Below are 25,909 nucleotides of genomic sequence, written 5' to 3' on the forward strand. Positions count from 1 at the left end.
AGGGGCACGGCACCACCACACCTCCCCCGGAGGCTTTGGGAGGGCCTCGGCTCCCGCTCGCAGCGCTTTGCTCCGCGCTCCGAGGCCCCGGGGCCGCTTCTGCCGCGGGAGGGCCCCGGGCAACAGCCGGGGGAGAGGGTATGTCCAGGAGGAGCTTCGGTGTACCCTTCTGCTCCTGTCTGCCTCTTAGCCAGGCCCTTGGTTTTGGCTGTCGGTGAGAGGGAAGACACCGTTGTAGATGAAGTTGGAGCCACTCTGACTCCTCTTACCTTCTCGTTGATTGCATTTCTCCCAGCTCTTCATGGCACAATTCTTGTTTAGATGCTCTTACGGCCATCTTTGTTCTCACGTCAGCTTTTATTACCCCTCAGTTTGAGTTTGGATGTTTGGTTTGTTTGGGGTTTTTCTTCCTAATGATTGTATTTTATCATTCATGTTTCAGAGTTACCACTTGTGGATGCTATCTTTTCAAAATTGTTATCAATTATGAACCTGTGAAAAAGGTTAAATAGTAGGTGTGTATATGCGTTTGTGCTAGCTTAATTCAGTAGTATAGTTTAGTAGTTACAATGAAAATGCAGTAGTGTAGGTGTTACATGCTGGTAGTTGAAAAGTATATTTTGGCAAGTTTGAGTCTTAATGTAGCAACCAGTGTCATCTCAGCCTTTAAAAAAAAAAAAAAGTCAAATGACAAAGTTCAGTCTGCAAATTCATTGGCCAGCATTCAAATTTACATCTTTGCTCTTTCTTGCAAAACCTTTTTGGGTGAAGAGGTTTTGAGCCCAAGTGCATGAGTGTAGGAACTAAGCGATGTAAATCTTATTTGTGGTGCTTCAAAACTCACTGAATGGCAAGGGTTGTGTAATTTAGGGGGAGGGAGGATGTTTTTGTTGGTTTGTTAGTAAGGGTTTTTTTGGCATTTAGGGTTTTTTATTTTGGGGGGGGGGTATTTTCTTTTGGGCTTTTCTTTTGGGCTTTTTTTTTTTTTAAAGTACAACCCAGGGTTAGACCAAAATCTCTGATTATACATACCCTGCTACAAATTTGCTTTTTGTTTAGATCTAGAAATAATAATTTTCATAAAGACTTAGGGTCTTTCTACACTTGGGAATTTGTTTTCAGCATTTTGAAAGTACAGGATCATAAGTCAGTTGGACCAATTTAATAAAGAAGGTGTTTTCATCTTGCACTATTGGAAAAGGCTAATCTTTGCAAGTATTCCACAAGTATTTGCATTGCCTTTTTTGCATACAGATAGCAAAACTAGTAAGAAAGAGAGAGCAGTTGAGCTGGAAATATGTTTTTCTTTTTCCTGCTTGCTGTAATTGCATTGCAGTCTTGTGAAAGTTCTGGCTCCACAGGAATTAGTCTTAGTGAACAGCTGGTGACCTGGTTTGATTTTTCTTCCTTTAAAGCACCTGGAAGACTCCAGTGAGAATTGGAGTGTGACAAGTTAGCAGAGAGAAGGAGTTGTTGTTTCCATTCCATGGATCCCTTGGGTGCTCCTTCCCAATTTGTGGATGTTGACAGTCTGCCAGGCTGGACTGACGCCTATGAGGCTAAGCAGCTGGACTCTCACCAAAATCCTGTTGAAAAAGCTCAAGTTGGTGTTAGATCACCTTTTCCATACAGGAAAGACATCAATGCAAAAATAATCTTATGGTAAGTTCCATATGGCTCTGGTGTGTTTGTCATCACTTCTCCATTTAACTGTGGAATTTGATTGCCTCATATGACAATCGATGTAATATAATAAAGCCTTAAAGCCCTCTTCTCTTGCATCAAATATTACAGGTCTGAGAAGAAAATTATCTTTTTGTTCGCTGTAAATCTGCAAGTCTGAGATTTGCTCCACCATAGGTTATAAACTACATGTCCATAGGCATCTACTGATGTAGCAGATTGGAGCTGTACTTCCTGCTGTCGTAGTGTATGCTTAGTATGAAAACCTAATTGTGTACTTTGATACAAACTTTTAATTTTTTTAAAGATATACTTGCTGTCTACTGGCTTTTTTTCTTTCTTTGCTGGCTTTGTTCTGCTTTCACTTTTCTGGTTTAGATCAGTATTTCTTTCATGTGGTTCTTGTGGCTTGCTTTGGGCTCTTCCCCTCCCCCACCCTCCGCTCTGTATTCTGTCTCCATATTTTTTTACCAAAATCTATTGATAAAGTACAGTGTGCTGAGGTGAACTTACTCCATCAGTTTTTGTTTCCTGTAACTCAGATACTCAAACTGCTCTCTAGATGAGTAACTGGTAATCAATATGAAGAGAGAAGGATTTCTCAGGGACACAGATTCAGGGATCAGCCTGAACCTCTTTCTGGTTAATACATGCAGAAAATGGGACTGTTCATGGATTTCCTGAACCTGAATAAGTAAAGAGAGAAGTAAAAGGTTAAACATCACTTATGACTTGGGCTTGGGTGTAATAAATGTGTGCAATTTCAACTGTTGTTTGAATTTCTCCCTGTGTGTGGGAATCTATATTTCCCTTCCTATGCTCTTTGATCCCAAAATCTCTAATGGCTGCTGCTGTGATAAAAAGCAGGTCAGAGTTCTGCTACTCCATTGTCTCTTGTGCATCTCTGCTTTGTTTGTCTTCTGCATGTCTGATCCTTGAATGGCAGAATGAACATGATCAAATTGTGGGTTCATAATTTTGGAACAAAAGCAATGAAAACTTGACTAGCTGCAGTGTCACTCGAGATCCTCAGTGGTCTGAGGAAGAGCAGCAGCAGTAAGGTGCCCTGGATAGTGTGTATGCTGACTGGAAAAGTAAATTGAAAAAAACATTGACGTTTTGAAAGTAATATATCATGAAGACTGTCCTCTTATTTCCAAGAAAGAATACACTTTTTTTGAGTATATTACACTCCATCAGTTTAACATGCTACTGTGCATGTTCTGCTGGATACATACAACTACAACACAGCCTTTTCTACATACATCACTAAGTTACTGCTGAGGCTGGGAGATTTTAAGGAAACGATGGGTGGCATGCAGTCTTTCTTTATCAGATTGAGGCAAAAGACGGTTTTGCATGGTGAGCATGTCAGGGTACGCTATGCTATATGGGCACTGGAGTACTCTTAACGCTTTTCCTTTAACTTGACATCTCCTTGCCTGTCAGCACTTATTTGAGAATATCCTGCTTAATCTGACATTTAGCCTGCAATAAACTGTTTCCTTGTTTCCTCAGGAAAGGAGATGTAGCGTTACTGAACTGCACAGCCATAGTAAATACCAGTAATGAATCTCTCACTGATAAGAATCCGGTGTCTGAAAGTATATTCATGCATGCTGGGCCTGACCTGAGGGATGAACTCCAGAAGCTCAAAGGTACGTCGCTGGAGATATTTTTATCGTATTGAAACCTACTGTCCTTGCATAGCGCAAAGCATCAGGATTTGGGCGTAAACTAAAATCAAGGTATAGCTGCTTCTCCTGCCCCAAGCATCTGGTGTTAATTTGAAATAAATGGAGGAAATGCATGCCAGTTTAGTATCTTCTCTTTCTGCCATTTGGGTTACACATCATTGAAAATCCGTGGCAGATATTTGAGTTGCTGAGCCTTTACTTTGGGATACAATAATTCCTATTGTTATATAAAGCCTCTGAGAGTAGTTAGCTTATCAGAGCTTTTACTTGAGGGACCAGTCTTGGACATCTTCAGATTTTGCTCTTATCCTGTTCAGCACGTATACAGTGTGGAAGACAGAAACTGAAGTTCACTATAGCAGAAATTAAGTGGGTTTTAATATACACTTTGTATATCCTCTTTCAGGCTATTAATATACACAGTGAGTTTCAGGAAACTATGGCAATAGTAGGTGGAACGATAAAACGCTGCATGTCTAAATAAAGTCTTAATGACCACTTAAATTGTTTGGTTCATCTGCTTATTCAGCACAACAAATTACTTTTTTAGAAAGTTACAAGACCCTCCTTAATGGAAGGCTCTTCTGGAGATGAATGAAATTTGCTTTGCCTACATTCTTTATTAACACAGTTGATGACTGATAATGAGATTTACAAATGTTCAGCTTTATTCCCAGTGTCTGTTACACAAAAAGTTTCCTTATTTTGTGTGTGAGGAGCAAAGAGTTTGTAGTTATCCAAGGTCATACAGAAGTCTAATGTAGTTTCCAGTTAAATTCACATTTCTATTAACTATGGTACTGAGCTGAATTTTGAGACTCAACTGATCTCTGATTAATACTGCTCACTGTCTTGGGTAACAGCTCTGTCTCCCTATCACGTAGTAACAAAACTGATAGAAGAACCATAATATTTCTAGTATAAACTCTCAATAGCTTAAACTACAGTAGAATAGACATCCTCTGTTTTTATAAAATCATGTTTTGCTCATTTAACTTGCTTCTTGTGAGTAACCCAGGAGTGAAACAGGAGGAAGAGTAGCCATTTCATAGGAGATGGAAAAGTCAGTGTGCATCCTCTGGTTGGAAACAACTGTTAAAATATAGTAGAAGTTGTAGAATAGTTGAGACCCTGCTATGTATGCTAGAACTCTTCTAAAATAAACTTGGGTAACTGGTGCGCACTGTGAGCTAAGAAGAGCAGGATGATGTTTCAAGGAGTCCTTCAAATTTGAGATCTGTCAGCTCTGTGGGGAGTTATTTGTAAAAGTTGGGCTTAGCTTCTTAAATTCCCTTTTACCATACTGAGTTACATGTAGTTTTGCATCCTCCACCCCTGTGATGACACTGATGTCTTTTCTCTATAAGGCATTCTGCAGAGTAACAACTCGCTATGCGTGACAGTTTCCTTTAAATCTTGTGACAAGAGCTTTTCAGAAATCAGTTCTTCTGTGATACTCTACTGGTGTGTTGTGTGGGGGAGGAGAGAGAGACTGGGTTACAGCTTTGGCTTTTGTGTACCCTTAATGTGTTTGTCACAGTAGCAGAAGTGGAAGGCAGCCTAGTTAAGAAATTAGTTTATGATTTTCTTGTCACCTCTGCGTCCTTTTGGGGCTCTTTCCTATTTAACCTTGAACTTTTTTCATAGGAGAATGGTCTTTGCTTTAAAGCAGTAAAATGGGTGCAGTGGTGATTTTCGGTTAGTTCTCTCCTGCTTTATTCCTACTGCTTGGTATATACTCATATTTCATAGACTCCAAGAAAAAATCATGATCTTAAAGCATGTGATGTGCTGACCTTTCAAATGCCTGTGCTTTCCTTAAGGTTCGGCTAACTTCTGTGTTCCTGGGAACAGTGCGTCGTTTTGATTAACACAGAAATACTACAGCCGAGGGTCCAGGCTTGCAAATGAAGTGCTGTTGATACATGCTTGCCTATCAACACATACTTGTTGCAGTCTAATAAAGACCTTCAGTAACAGCAATGCACAGTAGTCTTCCAACACCAGCGGGACTTTTTCTGTGCTGCACGCTTTATATGGAGGATTCAGACTCTCCATTTTACAGTTGGAGAGAAAGCTGTTCTGATGGTTGAAGTCTAATGAGATAAAAAAATAAGATCTTGAATTTGTTTCAGGTTTTGCCACAGACCTTGACCTTGTGCAGCTTGCTCTACTAGGTCACCTCACCCTATAACTTCAAATAGGAATGATACTTGCTGCTTATTTTACTTTTATAAATTTTGTAGAGATCTCCAGGCAGAAGGCATTGGGAAGCACTAAGTGTGATTGAAGTGTAGTTAAAGTTTACTGATGTTATGTCTGGTTGTCTGAATTTATTAGTTTTCCCCCTGAATTCACAACCATACCCCAGTTGAACTTGCTTCGTTCTTTTTCACAAAAAAGTTTTTCCTACAGGCCTTTGCTTGTTCTTTTGAAGTTGTGGGAATTGGATGAATCGTGGAGGAAGAGTAGTAACTTGATATCTGATATATTAAGTGTTTCTGGTTTAGCTTCTACTTTTTTCCATATTGTGCTTGTTTAGTTGCTCTCTTGAGCTGAGGTGTCTTAGAGGATGTGCAGTAATTCAGAAGAGTATGCTAGTTTTAGTATGCTGTTATATTCCTTGTGGTTAACCCAGTAGAAACAAGGTGGAGGTTTATAGAAGCTAATGATGTGATTTATTGGATCAAAAATTTTACAAGATGTTGGCTTAAAGGCAACGTGTTGTTGCCATTAAAAAGTCATGCTTAAAGTCTTGAGCGAGAAAGATTCTCAACCTGGAATGTCTTTTACCATAAAATATGCATTCATGCATGCTGATAGCCTGCCTGAACACCAGAAGGACTTACCACCACTTGACTTAAGCCAAGTGACTGCAGTGCTGCTGCCAGAAGGGTGGTCACAGCCTCTTGTTCACATCTCATTCCTTTTTGTGGGCACTAGCAATGTGTAAGATCGGGTTGAAAGCTAATCCAGAGAAAATAGTAGTTTTCAACCAGATCAGAAAGCTGATATGCAGCTGTACAAGCAGAAGGAAGAAGGTGGAAAGCACTTGTCTTTGAGGGTATGGAAAGAGAAAGACTGAAAGTATTTCTTCAGCTGTCCAGAACTGGAGTGGAATAGATTTGGGTGAAGAAGGGGCAAGTTAGCAGACATTTCTACCAAGTGCTGAAGAAAAAAACAGACTTCAAACACAGTAGCTGTTCCTGGATTTTTCATTATCGGAAATGTATTGACAAACTGAAGGGAATAAAGAGGTCAGTGGATGTCGTCAAGGGTTCTGACAAACTGATTTCTTTTGTGAAAATCTGTGGGAATTAAGTCTAACTAACTTGCAGGGGGTAGCCAAAGATCAGTCAAAACCAAAATGAGGTCAAGATGTAAAGTATGCTAGCATGCAGTAAACAATCCTAGAATATGTAACTGGAGGGTGCTGCAAATGGAACAATTAAATGTGTTGCTTGAGCTTCTTGCCTTAAGACTAGACACCTAGTCTGTCAAGAAAGTGTGATCCCATGAGAATCATATTTCTGCCTTGTGGACACGAAGAAAAACAAAGAAAGCTACCTTGTTCTGGGAGCGTAGATGAAACAAGTGCTTAATCTATTCATTTTTTTTAATAGCTTTGCCAACAGCTGGTAGGTTTGATTAATTTTTGTTTATCCAAAAAGCAATCTCACCAAACCAACTTGTTACATTCAGAAGGACTTTTTATTGCTGTTTGTAGGGCATATTTGTATATCAGTTCTCTGCACGTTGTTATATCATTTCTCCCTTTGGCTCTGTATGTAGCATAGTAAGCACTGCAATTGAGACAGCATTTCTAGCAATTTCTGGTTTGTCCTTACATGCATAGTTTTAAAATTGAGAGGAATTGAGGACAGCTCTCTTGCCTTTTCAACCTGACTAGCAACTGTTATGAAATAGAATGCTATTCTTAATATTTGATGTCTAAAACACTGACTTCTGTATATGAAATGGAGTTGTCTGACTTTGGAGGAAGTCAAGGGCTTGAATAATTCTAGCTTTCTTATGATGACATTGCCATTTATCCTTATGTTTATTTTTTTCAGGGTGCAGGACAGGCGAGGCGAAGCTCACCAAAGGATTTAATTTGGCTGCTCGTTTCATCATTCACACAGTGGGACCCAAATACAAAAGCCGTTACCGCACAGCAGCTGAGAGTTCTCTATACAGCTGTTACCGCAATGTCCTGCAGCTCGCAAAGTAAGTGCACAACAACTTACGTGAGGGTTTGCCATCTGTGGTGCATCTTTTCTAGATACTCGGGTCTGCACAAAGGCCAAATGTCTGTGAATATCTTCTCACTTATACTGGATTTGGTTAAGGACATGAGAACATTAGTGCCTTCATGGTTTACTTCATGCCCCTTGTTATCTGTGTTGCGGTGTAGATAAAATGTGCAGAGAGACCTGAGCTGGTTCAAGTCCTGAAACAGTGTAGCTAGAGCTGTGCAGCTTGCAGTGCCTTTGAGAAGAGGCAGCATTGATAATTGCATTGGGCTTAGTGCTGTGAAAAGCTTTAAAAGAATTTGCTCGAGCAGCAACTTCCTGCGTCTCTGCAGCCACGTGGACATATCCGCAGGCAGATCTGACTGCTTTATCAGTTTGTATATGTGACCTCTCTGCCTTTGTACAACAGCCACCTAAAATTCTGAGTCAGGGGTGCAAGGTTATTTCTAAATCCACAGTTGCTGCAGATGCGTCTGTAGCTTTTCCTCTTTTATCTGTGGTACTTCCTCTTAGCTAACAGGGTTTTTTTATCTTTCTGCTTTCTATTTTTCTGTGTTCTTTCCTGTATTCTGTTCTCCTGTGATGGCTGTTGTGATGGTAGCAGTCACAAAAAATACCTGAACAAGACCAATGTGAGAAAATGCACTGAAGAATTTCTTAGGGTTGGGAATATCAATTCTTCCAAGTCTGGACTGTGTGTTACAGTGCAATAGTAACTATTTCATAATCAAGATTACAGCTAAGGTTTCTAGTACGTGCCAGTTTTGTTCTGCAGAGGTAACAATTAATGTCAGGTCTGGATTGAAACATATTAAGAACAATTAAAAATTCTGATAATTTTGCTTACTGAATGCTGAGTGTCTTTCAGTCAATCTGTTCTCTGGAGTAACTTTTGACGCTTGTGGAATTGTCTGCCAAATCTGAGCTTGCTCAGACTTTTCTGATGACTGTTGGTAACACCTCTGCTTTACTTTTCTAAGACTGTGGCTCTGCTGGAAGTATCTTACTGGTGTTAAAGTATGTATCACTCCAGGCCAAGGAGTGAGTAAGCCACCTTGGTCTGTGTCCAGACCTCTAGCAAAACAAGTAATAGGTCAGGTGGAGGAACAGGAGAATGTTTGCAATAAAGAGCACCTTCTTTTCACCCCATACACCTGACTGTTGATCCTATATAGGAAGAAAAGTAATTTGGAAAGGATTGTGGGGAGCTCGAGGGAAGAACTTCTTAATTTAGGATATGAGAAATTGCAGAAACAACGTAGTTAAGGTAGAAGGAGAAATCTGAGAACAAACACAAGAGGAAATAGTGTGGAATCATTAATGGTTCCCTCCTTATCTGCTTAATGATGGTATGTATGCATCTTGCCGGGAAAGAATCCTTCTGCACAAACCTGAAAGAAGATTGCTGCTGCATGGAGGTAGGAAAAAAAGTACTGGTTTGATCTACTGTAATGACAGACACTTATTCTCATTTGACCTTCTATTAATTTGTTTTTCTGGATTTCAGGGAACAGTCAATGTGCTCTGTAGGATTTTGCGTCATTAACTCTCTGAAAAGATGCTACCCCTTGGAGGATGCAACCCACATAGCACTGCGTAAGTTGGAAAGTAATATAAACTGGATGGCAGTATTCAGCAAATCTCTTACTTCTGACAGACAGCTGTTGATATGAGGAAACCTGTTTTTAAGGGGCTGTAGTTTGTTAGAGGCTGTAAAAAGGCAAGGCCTTTCATGGTTAACTGGGAAATAGAGGATAAAAACAAGTGATCCTTCCTCTGAGATCAGTAAAGATCCATGGGAATCTGTGCCGGAACTTGCGGTCTTCAATACATTAATTAATAACTTGGAAAAGATGCTAAACTGTGAGGTGAGAGAGTTTGCTGGTACTAGAAAATTGTTCAGAACAGCAAAGATGAGGCCTTACTGTTCAATAGCTGTAGACAGACCTTAAGCAACAGAGTGAATTTCATCTGCTGTTTTAGTGTCACCAGCATATCCAAATGCAAAGTGATATTCTTCCCCCACTGACCCACCCCTATAAGTTTCTGCCTTCACATGCAAAATAATGGGCTCATCCTAGGGAGCAAGATCTTGAGACTGTAATAGTTCCATGAAAACAACAGCTCACTGGTGTTCAAAACAGCAAGCAGAGTAAGACACAACAAAATTAAGACTGTTGTGCTATAAATCTGTATTTTGTCCACACTTTAAAGCTGCACATTCAAAAAGAATGTAGTAGAACTAGAAGGTGAAGAGGTTAACAAGAATAGGGAAAGGCAAGAAACAGTTAAGTAAGATAGTCTTTTTTTTTCAGACTGGAATACCCTGAACTTGAAGGGAGTGTGATAGATGTCTATAAACTCATGAGTGGTGTGGAAATGGTGAACAGGAATCCTAAAATAAGAACCTTCAAACAACGCTAGTATGAATCGGCTTCAGAACAAACAAGGGAAATGATTCTTATCTTTACACTATTTGTTTTATGGAACTTCCTACCAAAAAGCATTGTAGATGGTAAAAGCTTTCAAACCTGTTTGGGTTCAAGAAGAAACTATATTAAAGAAAAAAATGAAGGCTAGTAAAAACAAATCAGAAAACTTCCTAGGCTGACAATACTTAAACAGAAAAGTGCTCAGAGAAGACTATTATGTGCTTGCCTAGTTCTTACTTTTCCCTCTTCTCTTTTGACTTTTTAATTTCTATTGGCCTGCTCCTGTCAGCTTTCCACCACCACCACCATCCAGTCCATGGCCCTTCCTGCATGGTACTCCTGTGCAATAGAAAGTTATTGCAGATGGGAAGAGTGGATTTTCTTCTTGCTATGCAAGATGACTGGAGAAATCTTTCTTACCCTTCACTTAGCAGAGGTGCTGACACCGGAGAAACAGATTTGTCCATAGTTTTCTCTGCTATCTGCCTGTTGAGTGAGACATCTGAAAACCTCTCCTCACATAGGTTCAGAAAACTGTTTGCTGTGGAACCACACAACTTCATTTGTCCTGTAAAGTATTGTTGCAGATCAACCAATTGCACATAAATTTCTGTACAGGAAGTATTTGAAAACAGCTCTTTTTTTTTTCCTCTGCTATTTCTTGAAGAACTCATGCTAATGTATTCTCTGTAGAGTAGACTTCTTTCCTTTATTGCTCTTTTCTGTTGTCTTTGTAGGGCTATATACTACTTGAAAAATACTGCTAGACCAACCTATTTGTTTGGACACTTTCTTTCTTGGCAGTCTGACAGGAAAGCACTTGAAAATCCTAACATGTATCAAGATTATTGCAGCTCAGAGGCTTCATCTGTACAAGGGCACATCTGACTGGGAGCTTGGTTACAAGACTTTTTTTTTTATTTATTTTATTTTCCCCTCAACTGCAAATGCTTAGGAACTTGACTGCACCCCTGGATTATGCAAAAGCTTTGGGAGAGTCCAAAAAAAAAAAGTAATAGAGGAAATAAATTCTCTCATGATTTACAAATATAATTTTTATCTGACTCTTTGGCGTAGCTGACCCCAGAGGTTTTGTGTGGCTGACTCTGTCTTGTACCAGGTTCTGCCGTGGCTTGCTTATCATCTTGCTTTCCTGATAACTTAGGGCACAGTGACTTGTTGTAGGAATACCTGGGTGTGGCAATTTGCACAGGACTCTGAAGGAAGGATTTGGCTTGAATTTGCAGGGCAATAGAGTCACACAGACTGAGGAGTACCTAGTAAGCTAAAATCAGAGAGATGCTTTTTCTCTTTTTGTATCCATCTCTAAAGTGAGCATCATGAGAGAGTTCCATATTGGAGCTTCCAGTATGGCCAACAACCCATTTCGCATGTTAAACTACCACTTAATCCACACTGGCATACAGCCTGTGGAGCTGTTTTGTATGAGGAAAGAGATGTGTCTCTCTATTCTGCGCTCTGACTTCTTCACTTGTTGTGTGTGTAAATTTCTCCTCCTGTTTTGCTAACTACATTTAATCTTCTTCCTTGCAGGCACAGTTAGAAGGTTCCTAGAGATTCATGGAGAGACTCTGGAGAAAGTGGTGTTTGCAGTCTCTGAGCTTGAAGAGGTATCTCCTTGATGTTCATGCCACCAAAATTAATGGACATATTTCATCTTCTCTGCATCAGTATTAACTCCTGCATTGTAGATCTGGATTTGGATTTCCCCTTCAAATCACATCTCAAACATTGCTTGCTGAAATAACAAGCCTGACATTTAGTGATCTGCGTTCAGACAGATGCTAGCAGTTCAAACGTTGACTTCTCTTGTATATCGGACTGGAGAATGGCTGTTCCTGGGCAGAACGCCCACTGTGTTCAGGTTCTGCGGCATCTGGATGAGCAAAATAACTAACTTGTTGGGGGTTCTAAAACTGCTCATCAGTTGGAGAGAACACATGAAGTATTACAACGTTCAGTAGAGATTTTTCACTATTTTCCTTCATGTAGGGAGGCTTTCTCTTGGCTGGTTGTTGCTTTTTCTTTTTTCTCAGTCAGGCCACTAAAGGTGATGTGTATAGTTGTGCATTTCAGCAGCCTTTGCTGAACTCTGTCATCCATGAATATTGTAACTGCATTACAAAGCTAAAGTATCTGCAATCTAACCAAGTTTATGCAGGTTAAAGCAAGCTGTCACCAGGTCATTTGCCAGTATAGCAAAAAAAACCCAAACAAAACAGTTAACCTTTATCAGGGTTGCCTGCCTTTATTGCCAGGTGGCAACCCAAAATAAGCCACAGAGGGAAGTGGTACTTTGCCTCCAAACCTCTGAGAAGGTCCCTGCTACAAGGGCAGGTGTTACTTAACTGAAGAGCAAGGATGCGTGATAGACCTTCACGCATTTTTCTTATTTGTAGGCCACTTACCAGAAGTTGCTGCCTCTGTATTTTCCAAGATCGTTGGAAGAAGAGATACAATCCTTGCCTTACCTCCCTGCAGATATTGGCAATGCAGAAGGGGAGCCTGTAGTACCGGAGCGTCAGATCAGGATCACTGAAAAGCCGGGTGTTCCGGATGGTGAGTTCTTAACTGAACTTTGGAATAAGTATCTCTGTGAAAGTTGATGGAAAAACAGAAGAGGCAGGCTTCCTACCACACCTCACCTAAGGCAGGCTATAATGGAGGCAGCTTGACAACTGTCTTCTTGGCTTCATGTGTTACGCAGCAGTAACTTCTGCTTTCTGCCTTATTATGTAGAGTGGTGTGGTGAGAGGATGTGGTAGAGCTGCTGTTATGTCTTTTTCTTGCGGGGGACGGGGCAGGGGGAGGTGGAATAGTTCATTCCCTTTGCAAATTTTCTCCCAAGGTGATTAGAAACTTTGCAGTGTTTTTTCAGAATCTTGTGCAGCCCCTAACTTAAAAAGATGTTATTGTTAATGGTCTATTTTATATATTAGCAAAATATTGCTTATATATTAGCAACTGTTGTCTCAATTAGTAAGATTCTGTTGATACAGCATGTGCCTCGAAATAGTAAATGCTTAATGGAGACTATGAGAAACTCCCTAAAAGACAGAGAACTTAGGTCAACCCAGAGATCAGTATTTAGGAAATAGCTGTCAAAGCTCAGTGAAAAAATGCTGTGAAGAGGTTGCCCAGATGTCAGGTTGAGGAGGTCAGATATGTAGGGCAAAACAATTCAATATATAAATGGGCATAGCTGGCACATTCTGCCTTATTTATTAAGTAGTGCTGTGAAAGCTTTAAACTTCTTCAGGCAAAGCCTTAAACCATCAAAAGCAGATCACTTGGAATGGGTTTCAAAGGCTTTCTGCTTTGGCAAGGCCTGTTGGGATTCCAGTCTTTTTTTTTTTTTTTTTTTTCCCCCTGTCCAAACTGCTGGTTAGAATGGTATTTGCAGCTGTGGCTGATCAGTATGAAGCATTCAACCACTAGCTAATAACTTAAGAAATTACTCATTTTGCATATGCAGGAGCCAATGAGTATAGTGGAATCCTGCACTACTGTCCTATTGCTACTGTAGCGTTTCATACTAAAACTGGAAAACTCAATTCCTATCCAGATTGCTCAGAGAAGCAATGCTAGAAGCCGTAGCAATATTCCTTGATGACATCAAGTTCATTGGAGTATTCTGGCATCGTCACCAGCAAGCGAACCTGTGCTCTTGTACTTTGTCACACAGTCATGTTGTAGACAATACTATACACATCTGTTCAAGCGGTGTCGGTGGTATAAAAAGTGAGCCCTTTCTACAGTACAGCTTCTAAACCGAATAAAGCTGCTGCATCTGTCCTTCTGCATAATTTTCCCCCCCCTATTACGAGTAGGACAACTGTAAAGCTCAAGTCTCTCTCTCCAGGCCTTATTTTCTGATTTAACCATTATTTCTTTATCACAAGCTGATGACTAGGAATTGCCTAGTTAGTTTCCAGGCAAGCCAACATTTTAAGGGAGTCCGTAGTTATCAGTCACATTGTATAATCTGTCAGTGGTACTGGTGAGATATCAGAGCCACATCATGGTACGTTGTGCTTTTTTGTATTAGTTTGTAGCATGATGACTGGGTTGGCTCACTGACATATACAGCAATTCAGCAGCAGCATTGCTGTCTTGTACACAGCTTGAACATTTTACACTGCCTTTGTTTCTACTGCAGATGCTTCAGATGAAGAGGGTCTGGAGGCAGATTTGTCTTTCATTGGTTCCCATGCTTTTGCCCGCATGGAGGGAGACGTTGATAAACAGAGACGCCTCATCCTTCAGGGACAGTTGTCAGAGGCAGCACTGCAAAAACAGCATCAGAGGAAGTGAGAATTTCCTTGTCTGTGTGAATGTTTTGGGTTAGTTAGCTGTTCAGAGGACCAACCCTTACAATGATCTTTTTATCTGTAAAGCCTCATCTTCTGGCGAGGAAATACAGATAAAGCCTGGTGTCACCCTGGATCGCTATGGTAGCCTCTTTTGGCCTGAGAGGAAGAGGCAGCAGGAGGAAAAGGGAAGCTAGTGATGGACCTACTATCAACCCAGTGCATCCAACCAGCTGGCTTGTCCCTCTGCCACGAGATGTCACTGTTTTGACACCACTTTTGGTAGTGGGGTCACCTGCTTTCGATACTGCCCACTTGCTCCTGAGGCTCTGGGCAGATAGCAAAACACTTTTCCTCCCTCTTTAAAACAGAAAGATAAATTAATACTGAGGCTTTTTTCCTTTTTTTTTTTTTTTTCCCCTTCCTGTTAACACTAATGTGCAAAATCACTTTCTTAGAAGCCAGTTCCATGCTGGAGTACTTCTGAGGCATCATGCTTGGCTTGTTTTGTCAGATGAGGCACTAAGTTGTTCACCATTCAAAGGAGAGAAAAAAAAAAAAAAGCCATGTGTGACGCTGGTTGCTGCGTAGTTGTGTTTGACTTCTAGACTTTTTTTAAGAAATTTTCTGGTTTTTCCTGTTTTGTAAACACCGTAGTGCCCAAATGCAGTGCCACTATAGTTACTAGTTGGTGCATATTCATTGGCCCAGTGAAAACCACTAGGTATGTAACTGATGCTCAAATGGTTTTTTAGAATTTGGTTGTTTTTTTTTTCCCCAACACTTCTTTCTTTAACAACTCAATAGTTGCTCCATAGGTCAGAAAACTGCAATATTAGAGAGAGGCCTCAGTCAGAAAGAGCTTGTTTTGTCCTTCCCTTCCTGTATACCTCTTCAGGCTTCTAATGATAATTAAAAGGAGGATTAGAACTGACCACATGTTTTTAACTTTCTAGTTATAATCGCTGGCTGTGTCAGGCAAGAGCTGAAGATCTCTCTGATATTGCTTCTCTTAAAGCCTTGTACCAGACAGGTAAGTTCAGGGTACTGATGACTGATGTATATTGTCTTAAAGTAAAAATATAAAATAAAAATACAATATTTTCTTGGGACTTTAGTATACAATACATCATGTTGTTCAGCTAGAAGCCTGGCCAGGAACTAGGCAGCATCTCTGCAGAAAAGGAGGAATTCTCTCTTGATTAGCTTTGAAAGACTGCATGGTAAACTCCAGCACTGCTCTGCTTTAACAATATGAGGATACATGTGTATCCTGAATTATCATAGAATCATAGAATTGCTAAGGTTGGAAGGGACCTTTAAGATCATCAAGTCCAACCATCAACGTACCCTGACAAAACCACCTCTAAACCATGTCCTTAAGTACCACATCTACCCCTTTTTTTTTTTTTAACACCTTCAGGGATGGCGAATCCACCACCTCCCTGGGCAGCCTGTTCCAATGTTTAATAACCCTTTCGGTGAAAATTTCCTAATATCCAATCTAAACCTCCCCTGGCATAACTTGGATCCATTTCCTCTCGTCCTATCACTTTTTACCAGGGAGAAGAGGTCAGCCCCTACCTCTCTACAAACTCCTTTCAGGTAGTTGTAGAGAGTGATAAGGTCTCCCCTCAGCATCCTCTTCTCCAGGCTGAGCAACCCCAGTTCCCTCAGTCGTTCCTCATAAGACTTGTCCTCCAGACCCCTCACCAGCTTTGTAGCCCTTCTCTGGACACGCTCCAGCACCTCAATGTCCTTCTTGTAGTGAGGGGCCCAAAACTGAACACAGTACTCGAGGTGGGGCCTCATCAGTGCCGAGTACAGGGGGATGATCACTCCCCTAGTCCTGCTCACCACACTATTCCTGATACAGGGCAGGATGCCGTTGGCCTTCTTGACCATCTGGGCACACTGCTGGCTCATATTTAGGCAGCTGTCCACCAACACCCCCAGGTCCCTTTCTGCTGGGAATGTGTAGCTTTAGATGTAAATCAGTACTTTTAGAGTAAGCCAATGGATAAGGTGCTGTGTATGAGAGAGTTCATCTTTTGGTCTTAATTATCTCCACCCTTTTGTTACAAAGAAATGAATGTTGCTTTCAGATGATTAGAGAATAAGCAGTTACCGAAGCAACTTCTAATACAGCCTTCCTGAACAAACCGGCTTGCTTTATTTCCCTTGGGTTAGGTATGTGTCTCCTGGTACTAATGGCTGAGTACCGTGGGCAGCACATCATGCAACCTTGAGTTCAGTAGGTGGGGAGATCAGGGAGAGAACAACCCAATGGAGAGTTGAGTGGAAGAAAATAGCTGTGAGGCCCTTGCAGCTGGGGAAGTACTCTGGAATCTGTACTCTAAAGTTCACTTTTACTCTTTAGGTAGCATCATACTCGGATGTACAAACTTGTCATAGTCCCAGTGGCTTATTGCTGCTTTGCACCATGACAGGAGGAAACATGGAAGTAGTCAGGCTCTCAAAAGCATAGCTGTGTTTCTGCAGAAAAAGTCTGTTCAGCACTTTGGCAAATATCTTTAGCCTCCTGAAAATCCAGATGCTTACCTTGATCTTTGTGCAAATACCAAGGCTGCGTGATACCTTCTACTCAGTAGCTGCATTTTTTAATTCTTCTGTTTGCCTTAAACAAGGCTCTATGGGCTGCAGGTAGTCCATAAGGCATGCTCGGGAAATCTGTGCATTAGATTTCAGAGTTTGTTTTCTAGGAAGAAGTTTGCTTTGGTGGTAGAATTGCAAGTGCAGGTTTTCTTAAACATAAAACCTGTGTTGTTACTTGAGATTTAGGTAAATGTGGAGTATACAGGAATCATAAAATTGCAGTCCTGTTGTTTTAAGGATATGGTGCACCCTTGTTTTTTGAACCAGAATATCTGCTGGTACAGTGAGAACAGTAACTCTAATGTATTTCCTCTGTTCTTAAGATGGAAACCAGATGCATTGCAGAAATTCTGAGCTGTGGCTGGTTCTACCTAGTTTGAAAGGACCCAACTCCAAAACCTGGCACGACTGAGAGAAATTTTCAATCATATTTTTCTTTCTTTTGTAGGTGTGGATAACTGTGGTCGCACAGTGATGGTGGTGGTTGGAAGGAATATTCCTGTAACATTAATAGACATGGAAAAGGTAAGGTTTTGTAAAACTAAAGTTGTGTAGGTTGAATATGAATATTCAGGATGTGAGAGCTTGATTATAGGGGTAGTTCAGTGTTAATACTGAAAATATTACCTGTAGAAGACTTTGAAGAGATTAAATAGAAACTATTTTGTTGGCAGATAAAAAATTTATTCCCTTATAAAATTTTGTGTATGTTGTGGTGGCTTTTCTTGAGGAGGAACTGGACTGTTTTTAGAGAAACAAGCCTAACATGGACTCCTTTTTCTTCTCAAGAATAAAAAGATTTGGCCTGCTTCTATAACTGGCAAAACATGGAATGAAATATAACAAGTCAAATACTTACTGTTTTTGTGATAATCTAATTTATCTCCATCTGTGAGGTCAGCTAGACAAAAAAGGTATCTAAATGATTACAGTAAAGTTGAAGACTTGGGATGTTCACGTTGCTTTTGTAGCTCAAACGTGCCACCCAGCCTCATGATTCCTGATTTGTGTATCAATTAAACTAAGCATATTAAAATGTAATGCAATTGTAAAAGAGTTCTTTGCAAACATAAATTTCATTTCTTTCTGCCTCAGGCTCTTCTGTATTTCATCCACGTCATGGATCATATTGCAGTGAAGGAGTATGTTCTGGTGTACTTCCATACACTCACAAATGATTACAATCAACTAGATTCTAACTTCTTGAAGAAACTCTATGATGTTGTTGATGCCAAGTGAGTATCAGTAAGAGAAAAATCCCTTCTAGTCTTCCTCTGTGCTGTGCAAGTGTTTGTTATTCCCTGTATCTGGTTTCCCATTTACTTGTGAGAGAGTTTTGCTGGGACAAAGTAACAAAGGCAAGAGGAAGGTGGATATGTTTTTTTTTGCCTTCTCAGAATGTCTATCAAACCAGGAAGTTCTGTGCTCTGCAATCTCCCTTCTGGAGCTGTTAGAGAGGCATACTGGCCGTATTCTCTGTCCCTATCCATAGGTGGAGCTTTTGGAGCTTGACATTGTTAAAAGTATTGTGCTAGTTGTGAGGGAAGAGATTTGAGTAACATTGGCAGTTGTAATTTGTCCATAACATTCACTGTCCACATAAAAGACTGCAGACTGTGATGTCTTTACCTGAAAAATAATCATTCTGCTTTCCCCCCACCCCCCTTTACATTTACTTTTCTGATATGTGGCCTTATATTAGATCTAACTTTGTAAAATTACGTCACAGGCACTTACGCAAAATGTGGTTTAACTGTTATGTTGTGTAGGTGAGCTTAATTAGAAGTCACCTTAAAAGAGTCTTTTTCTTTCTTTACACCAGGTATAAGAGGAACTTGAAGGCACTGTATTTTGTCCACCCGACATTTCGTTCAAAGGTGAGGTATATAGTACAAAAGAAAAGAAAGTTTTGGGTGTTGGTGGGATAGCATGTAAGACTGTAGTATAAGGAGCATGAAGGTATGTAGAAGACTTCCAAAATTAAGCAGTATCTTCTGGATCCATGGTCAGTATTTGCAATTCATCCCCATCTTTGATCTAGCTGTAGTCTTTCAGCCCTAGTGATAAGCTGAACCCCAATGCAGTGCAGCTGTCTGTGCCTTGTTTTGTGTGTGCTCTTCACAGAGAGAGGTGGAAGCTTTGGATCTGGCTTCTTTCAAAGAGAAACATTCTGTCCTTTTTTTCTGCTGTGTGGCTGGCAGGAGGACAAACCATGACCAAAACCTTTTAGAATTCTTTTTTGTGTAGTTCACTTCCTGGATGTTTCACCTTTTCTTTCCTCACAAGCGGTATTGAATGTGTGCTGCGTGTCACTTAAGAGCTGCCCTGGTAAGGGCAGAGGGCAGTGTGTCAAGCAGCAATGAGATTAGTCAGGATTATAGAGTAGCAAAGAGAGATGAGAAGAATGCCTTTGTGATGGAGTGCAGAAAAATCCTGTTAAGCCTTCAGGAGATGAAAAAACTGAACTTGACAAGCAGTAAGACATTATCCTATTATATATTATTGGGGGTTGGACTAGATGATCTCCAGAGGTCCCTTCCAACCCTGACCATTCCGTGATCCTTGGCTATGGTCTCTGTTGGGCAACAGAAGATGGAGCTCGGTCTCTTCTCTACTTCATACACACTACTCACTGCAGCAGTATGAGTACTTCAGAAGAGCTGTCATCAGCAACCCTTCCGAAAATTTTTGTTTGTCCTATTAAAGCAGTTAGAAATGTGATCCTCCATGTTCGCATCAAAGTAACCTCTGTGTTTATTCTGCTTTTTGCTGACATTGATCAAATTTGAGAAAATTATACGCCTGGAAAAAAACATCTGTTTGCACATGTTCGGCAAGAATTTCTTTGGCTGCTAAATTTCCTTTCTTTACGTGTGCACAGCTGGGACAGCATGAGACTTAGAGCTTTCTTGTGTTTACATAGATGAGACTGAGGCTTCCCAACAGTATACCTTCCAGTTTCTGTCAGGATATCAATTATTCCTACAGGGTACAGATCTGAGGTCTGTGTGCTAGAATTACAGCTTCCAGCTCTGATGCTCTGAAGACGTAAGAGCTGGTATGGAACATTACTCAGATTGTAAAGTTGAGTGGAAAAGTTGAAGCTAGGAAGTACTAGTGTTTTAGATTCCCAGCAGCTCTTTATTCTTCTCCTCTCTTCCCATACATTTCTATTTGGTTTAGAAATGTTTTTTGTTGGAGGATGAAAACTAGTGTTCACCAGTCCATTGCCATGTTCTCTGTCCCTTTGGGAACTGCAGTGGAACTCGGCAGATCTATGGGGCAAGCAGGTAGTTGCTGGGAAGCAGGGAGGGTGAGAGAATTGGAGCCCTCTAACTTGCTGGAAATGGAGTTGGTTTGTATCCTATTCTAGCGGCACAGCTGGAGGCAAAAGAGGATCTGTGTCCATGTCTTTCTGCCAATCCTTTTCTCTAACTGAAAGGCAAGTGGGATTGCTGCTGGCTGCTGCAGAGACTGTCAGCTTATGAAATATGATGGGGAATATGCAGCAGAAAGTCCTGGTGGAAAAGGTGGCTGCTAAGAGGGAATGACTTTTCTCTCCCCTCCTTTTTTTGCTGTTTCAGGACTGTTGTCCCTGTGGAAGATTGCTAGCCCAGAAGCCTCAAATGTCTTAAGAAAATGTTTGGCACATTCATCTTCTTACTTCAAGCATTGACTTCCTTCCCTAGAAATAGTGGAAATAGTGGGGTATCCACGTCTCAAACGTAGGAGGAAGGCTTGTACATTTATGCAGCTTCCCAAACCCATCGCCCTTGTACATGTGTCTCATTCTTAAATCTTTGGTATAAATGGTCCATTTTACCACGGTATTGAATCCTGACACAGTGGATGTCTGCCGTCTGTTAAGAGTAACATTGCTTGTTTCTGGGCTAAAAGGGATTAAGAGGCTTTTCATCGCACCTCTTGGAAACTCATGTGCCCCTAGAAAACAAGCATAGTTCTGAAAGTGCTTCAGAATGCCAATGGTGATTCTTTCTTTGGTTTCTAGATGTGAAACTTTTAAATTATGTGTATTCTGAGGATAATTGCCTATCTAGAATACATGGTTTTCAGTATGCAGGGAGCAGTTATCCTAAAACACAGAGTGACTGAAGCAGTGTGTGTCACTGCACAATCTTGTTTTGTACACTAATCCTGCCTTTATTCATGCTTCAATGTGAGCATTCTTGTGATCTGTGAAGAACTTGATTCTCTTGTAGTGTTGCTGAAATATAACCGTTCTTATGATGAAATTGCATCATAGGCAACAGCAGTTTCTTAGGCTGGCAGCAACTCGTGGCTGTGTGACCACTTCAAGGGTATCTGTATCTAAGTCCTGGTGGTGAAGTACTGTCACAAATTCTGTCATACCTTGCCTGTAAATGTACTTCTGCTACTGATAGATACATAAAGGGCTTTGGGGGCATTTTTGTGTGAATCCTTTCAGCTCCCCTCTTCTGAGAGCTCGCCAAAGGAAGCTTTGTAGAGCTTGGTGTGTTCTGAGTGAAGTGTCAGCAGGTGGATCTGAAACAATCTTGCCCAGAGATATTCTGTTTTCATAAATTTAGCAACTTCACTGTGAATCAAGAATGTTTCAAAACTGAAACGTACCTGAATGCTCAAATTAGATATTCGTAATCATCGTAAACATTAATATAATGATGAACAATTTTTGTCTTGGTTTTCTGTAACAGTCGTAAAAATGTTTTCAGGAGATCAGATGCCAATGTAAAGGTTGTTGCAAGTCACATATGGCTTTTTCTACATAGGTTCCTTCCAACTGTAGTAAAATTTCCTAGATTTTATTAAGCTTCTCTTTGGGGTATGGCCCAATTAAGAGATTGGTGAGACACTTTATCTGTGTTGTGCTGTTTTTTTGAGGGAAAGGCATCTGAAACTTTAACCCTGTGGTTTTCTAACTTGACAGTGATTTTGATAGTCTTTTATTCAGATTCAGAACTGCAGTACAAGAAAAATGAAGGAAAACTTCAGCAAATGGACTAGATAAAACTTGAACTTTTTTGATTGCTCTGCTATAACTTATTTTACTTTCAGTGCATTAACAGGGAATTTGGTTTAATGTAGAGTTCTCTGTCCTCTTACCAATAAGGAAATGGCTGTTCTCGTATTACTGTCTCTATAACTTGTGATTATTGAGAATGGGGACAATAGAAAAGTTCTCTAGAAACATTTCACCCCCTCCCTTTTTTCTGTGTTACTGGGTTGTGTCAAACTGCAATAGCTTGTATACTGAGAGGGGGGGAAAAAAACCAAAATCACTTTTTTCCTGATGGCTGCAAAAATATTCCTTATTAGACTTTTATACATTAAACATCCATAGCAATTATGTTTAATGGTTGTCATTCATAATATACTTTGGAAGGCGTGCTACTTTGGAATGCGTGCTACTTTGGTACAGGATTGAGAGGGTATTGTTCACTCGTTAAACTCTCATCCAGCATCAGTCATAAGAGGTCTTGTTAAAAAAATATAGTAAATAATGGATGCCAGTAATAGTCTGTCTCCCTGCTTGCTGCTAACATAAATCTCTAATTCTGCACTTGAAATAATGAACTGACCTTAAATGTTTTGTCCTGTTTTTTACCTCTTTTCTCTTTTTCATTGTTCCTTTCTCATGAAAATACACTGTTTTTGAGGAGGCAGCATAGTTACTCCAGGACAAGTTTTAGGCATCGACTTTTTCTTTAAATGTTGTGTTCAGGCAACATTTCTTTAAATGTGGGATTTTTATTGACCTGATGTTTTAGTTTATTTGAAGCTCCCCCTTTCCTCAAGGCTTTTCTTGGGGTGTTGCTTCTTTCCTGTTAACTTACTGCAGTCAAAGCACAGCTATTGAAGAGAATCACAGAATGGATGAGGTTGGAAGAGACCTCTAGATGTCATCTGGTCCAGCCCCCCTGCTCAAGCAGGGTCAGCGAGCACAGTTTGCCCTGTGAGTGGTCCCTAATATGAGCATTTGTGACCTGTAGAACAGTAACCTCTGGATCTCACAAGTTTTTTTTCTTTCCCTTCAGTCTGCCAGGAAAAGACTAGATAAGAAATAAACAAAAAGCAATGTAGTGCTTAGTTTTGGAGAAGGTGAGTTGAAAAGTAAAAGCTTGTGCAGTCGATCTAAACAGGAATATTTAATAACTTGTAGACGTATCAATGGTGTCTTACTGGCCTTTGCAAAACAAAAATTCCTTATCCTGTTTACGTTCAAAAGAGACAGAAGTGTGTGAGTACTTGAAAGTAAAATTTTGCAGAATAAGTTGATAAGACTTATTCTTGTAGAATAAGTTGATGAGGCTTTAATTTAAAAAAAAAAAAAAAAGAAACAAAACCAAAACATACTCACCCAACCCAAAGCAGAGAGGAGGCTTCAGTAGGCCCTTTGAACAGCTGAAAGTCTCTCTCTTTCTCTCCCTCAAATTGCCTTTGCTTTGAAAACTTGAAGGCAAAGGGTTGAAAATGCCTCTGTCAGATACAGAGTTAAATAGATCATATTCTGAGCTGGCTAAACTGGAAGTGAAAATGTGCCACTGTACAGATGGGGTTCTGGAGAGAGATAGCAGAGTAGCTGTCACTTCTGTGCACTAAAAGGGACCTTAAACTGGTAGTTGGGGAGGAGCAAGTGTGGAGTCAGAAAACACTAGCTTGAAGGCTCTCAAGACAGTGGTAGCAGTCAGTAGTGTGTACTTCATGACCTTGTTGTATTATTGCCATGGTATTAGTGTTTCAAGTAACAGCACCATCTTAATTTGGTTTTGTTGGGGTTTATTTTCAGGTCTCGGCATGGTTTTTCACAACCTTTACAGTCTCAGGGCTAAAGGACAAAATCCACTATGTGGAAAGCCTTCAGCAGTTGTTCACAGCCATACCCCCAGAACAGATTGATCTCCCCCCTTTCGTCCTCGAGTATGATGCGAGGGTAAGTGATTGCGTGTGCAAGCATCAGTCTTTGCTCCTAAGTGTAGTTCTTGTGCATCTCCCATTCTGCTCTGCAAGAGCTTTAAAAGTGCTGACTTCTACACCTTAAGAATGGGGAGAAGAAAGGGAGGGTTCCTGAAGAGGTTAGTTGTTCTTCTGAGTGACAATTTTCTTAAATTTTTTTCTAAATCAATCCAAGTAGAGGGCTTGGCTAAGCAGCAGACTCCTTTCCCCATAGAGTGGTCTCCTGTGTGCATAAAAGGCAGATTACCTTTCTTCAGCCACGTACTGTAACAGACACACTAAGAGCCTGTGGACAAGACAAAATTCATGTTATGTACCTGCTGTATACCTTGGGGAAAAAAAAAAGGCTATGTGTGTTTCTTCTTCTCTGTCCCATATATCAATAAGCATGCAGGAAGGAGGGGGAAAAAAAAATAGCCACGGGGAAAAATGGAACTGTAGAAGGGTGCCTTGCGTTTGTGTTGGTTTCCATTCCCCTTCCTCCTCCTCCCTTCTCTATCCCAGATCTCTACCTCAATGGTGAGTGGATATGGGTTGCATTGGGCAAATCATTCCGAAGAGGATGTGCTGTAACTACAAAGTAACAGCCAGAGCTGTCTGCATGAGCAACTTTGTTTTGAGTGACTGGCTACACTAGCATTTGTGGCTTCCTGACATCACAGCTTTGGCATAATGGCAAAATTTTAACTTGCACTTTTTGCTTAAAACAGAGGAAAAACCAAGGCCTGGTTTTACATGATTACCTGCACAGTCCTCTCCTGGGTGAGTTGTGGCAGTCTCTGTACTCATGGAAGATGAAGCCAGGGGTACCTGTTTGTTCATCCATTGCACCAAAGTGTATTGGAGAAGACTTTTGCTCAACTGCTCATTCTGTTCTCATTGCAGGAAAATGGGCCTTACTATTCTTCTTATCCTCCATCCCCTGACTTGTGATCCGCAGTTCTGCGATGCTGCTGGTTTCCCATGGATCCAATGACCTGATGCCTGCCAAAACCTGTGCATTTGCCCAAATACAGAATTCAGAGAGAGGGTTTTCCTCCCCCAGCTCTGGTATTTTTTTACTGATGAGATATTTTCAAGCACTCGAGCAATCGGAGAACTTTATGCCACTGTGAACTGTACAACTATTTCAAATATATTTATCCAATGGAAAAGTTGATTTAAAGGTCACTAGGTGCATTATTTTTTGTTGTTGTTCTTTTTGAAGCTGTTACATTTATTTCTGAACAGACTTTCTCTTTTCTGGGAAATCCTTCATGATCCACTTGATCGTGTTTTTAATTATTATAATTTTCCAGCTCTGTTTGTAATACCCATTTCTGACTGGTCTGTACAAATATTGTGCAGTACCAGCCTGACACATTGCTCACCACATGGTCTGTGTTTCGCATCTGATTACTTTCCCTTTCTGTTAGTGCTGATTACTTTGGTCTCAACCCAGGAAAAGTATCTGGAATTGGGAATGCCATGTCTGCAGGCTGAACAAAGCACTACAGCCAAGCCAAGATCACTGCAAGACTCAACAACATAAATGCTAGGTGAGCTAGGAGCTTTGATAAAGTCCCTGTTGGTTTTCATTGGATGATGTGACATGTCAGGATGACACTACCCTCCCAGTAAGAATAAAATTGAAAAGCATTTGCGGTTTCTTTTTCTCTAACTGTAGTTGTTTATGTCCTCCTTTGACATGGCCAGATGCGTTTGTATGATAAATGAATGCCATCTGCCTGAAGTATGTGTGGAGGGGAGGAGGAACAGTGACTCCAACACCACCAACCTCTCATGGCAGATGTTGTTTCTTAGATATATCAGTGTCCCTTTTATTTCCTGTTACGCTGACACTCACTGATTTTGACGGACGTGATACATGTAAAAGAACTCAGCCGCAGGGTACTTATGGAATTGGAGGTGAAAAGTTTTTCAGCCTGCCAATGGAAAGCTAA

At 40.6% G+C, this 25,909-nt stretch overlaps 2 protein-coding genes across 2 annotated transcripts in view; one reads left to right on the forward strand and one right to left on the reverse strand.

Moving 5' to 3' along the window:
- Positions 1-337, reverse strand: part of WDR3 (WD repeat domain 3) — a 22,702-nt gene extending 22,365 nt beyond the window's left edge. The window contains exon 1 of the mRNA XM_009879927.1: positions 270-337. Within this exon, the coding sequence (XP_009878229.1) occupies positions 270-337 (68 nt within the window). The remainder of the gene's footprint in view (positions 1-269) is intronic.
- Positions 338-1,415: 1,078 nt separating this feature from the next.
- On the forward strand, positions 1,416-25,604 carry GDAP2 (ganglioside induced differentiation associated protein 2). The gene is made up of 13 exons (XM_009879884.1): positions 1,416-1,662; positions 3,202-3,341; positions 7,454-7,607; positions 9,141-9,229; positions 11,620-11,696; positions 12,486-12,645; positions 14,246-14,396; positions 15,353-15,429; positions 17,461-17,537; positions 18,108-18,247; positions 18,835-18,889; positions 23,800-23,943; positions 24,852-25,604. Exons 1-13 carry the CDS (start codon positions 1,487-1,489, stop codon positions 24,897-24,899), a joined length of 1,488 nt encoding a protein of 495 aa, XP_009878186.1. The 5' UTR covers positions 1,416-1,486; the 3' UTR covers positions 24,900-25,604.
- Positions 25,605-25,909: the final 305 nt, after the last annotated feature.

This window comes from Charadrius vociferus, unplaced genomic scaffold (assembly GCF_000708025.1).
Source record: "Charadrius vociferus isolate BGI_N301 unplaced genomic scaffold, ASM70802v2 scaffold162, whole genome shotgun sequence".
Lineage (NCBI taxonomy): Eukaryota > Metazoa > Chordata > Aves > Charadriiformes > Charadriidae > Charadrius > Charadrius vociferus.

Excerpts from the sequence above, each read along its gene's own strand:
- GDAP2 (XM_009879884.1), top strand. The coding sequence starts at position 1,487 with ATGGATCCCTTGGGTGCTCCTTCCCAATTTGTGGATGTTGACAGTCTG. Across the intron at positions 7,608-9,140 it reads AATGTCCTGCAGCTCGCAAA|GGAACAGTCAATGTGCTCTG; the intron begins GTAAGTGCACAA and ends TCTGGATTTCAG. Across the intron at positions 11,697-12,485 it reads CAGTCTCTGAGCTTGAAGAG|GCCACTTACCAGAAGTTGCT; the intron begins GTATCTCCTTGA and ends TCTTATTTGTAG.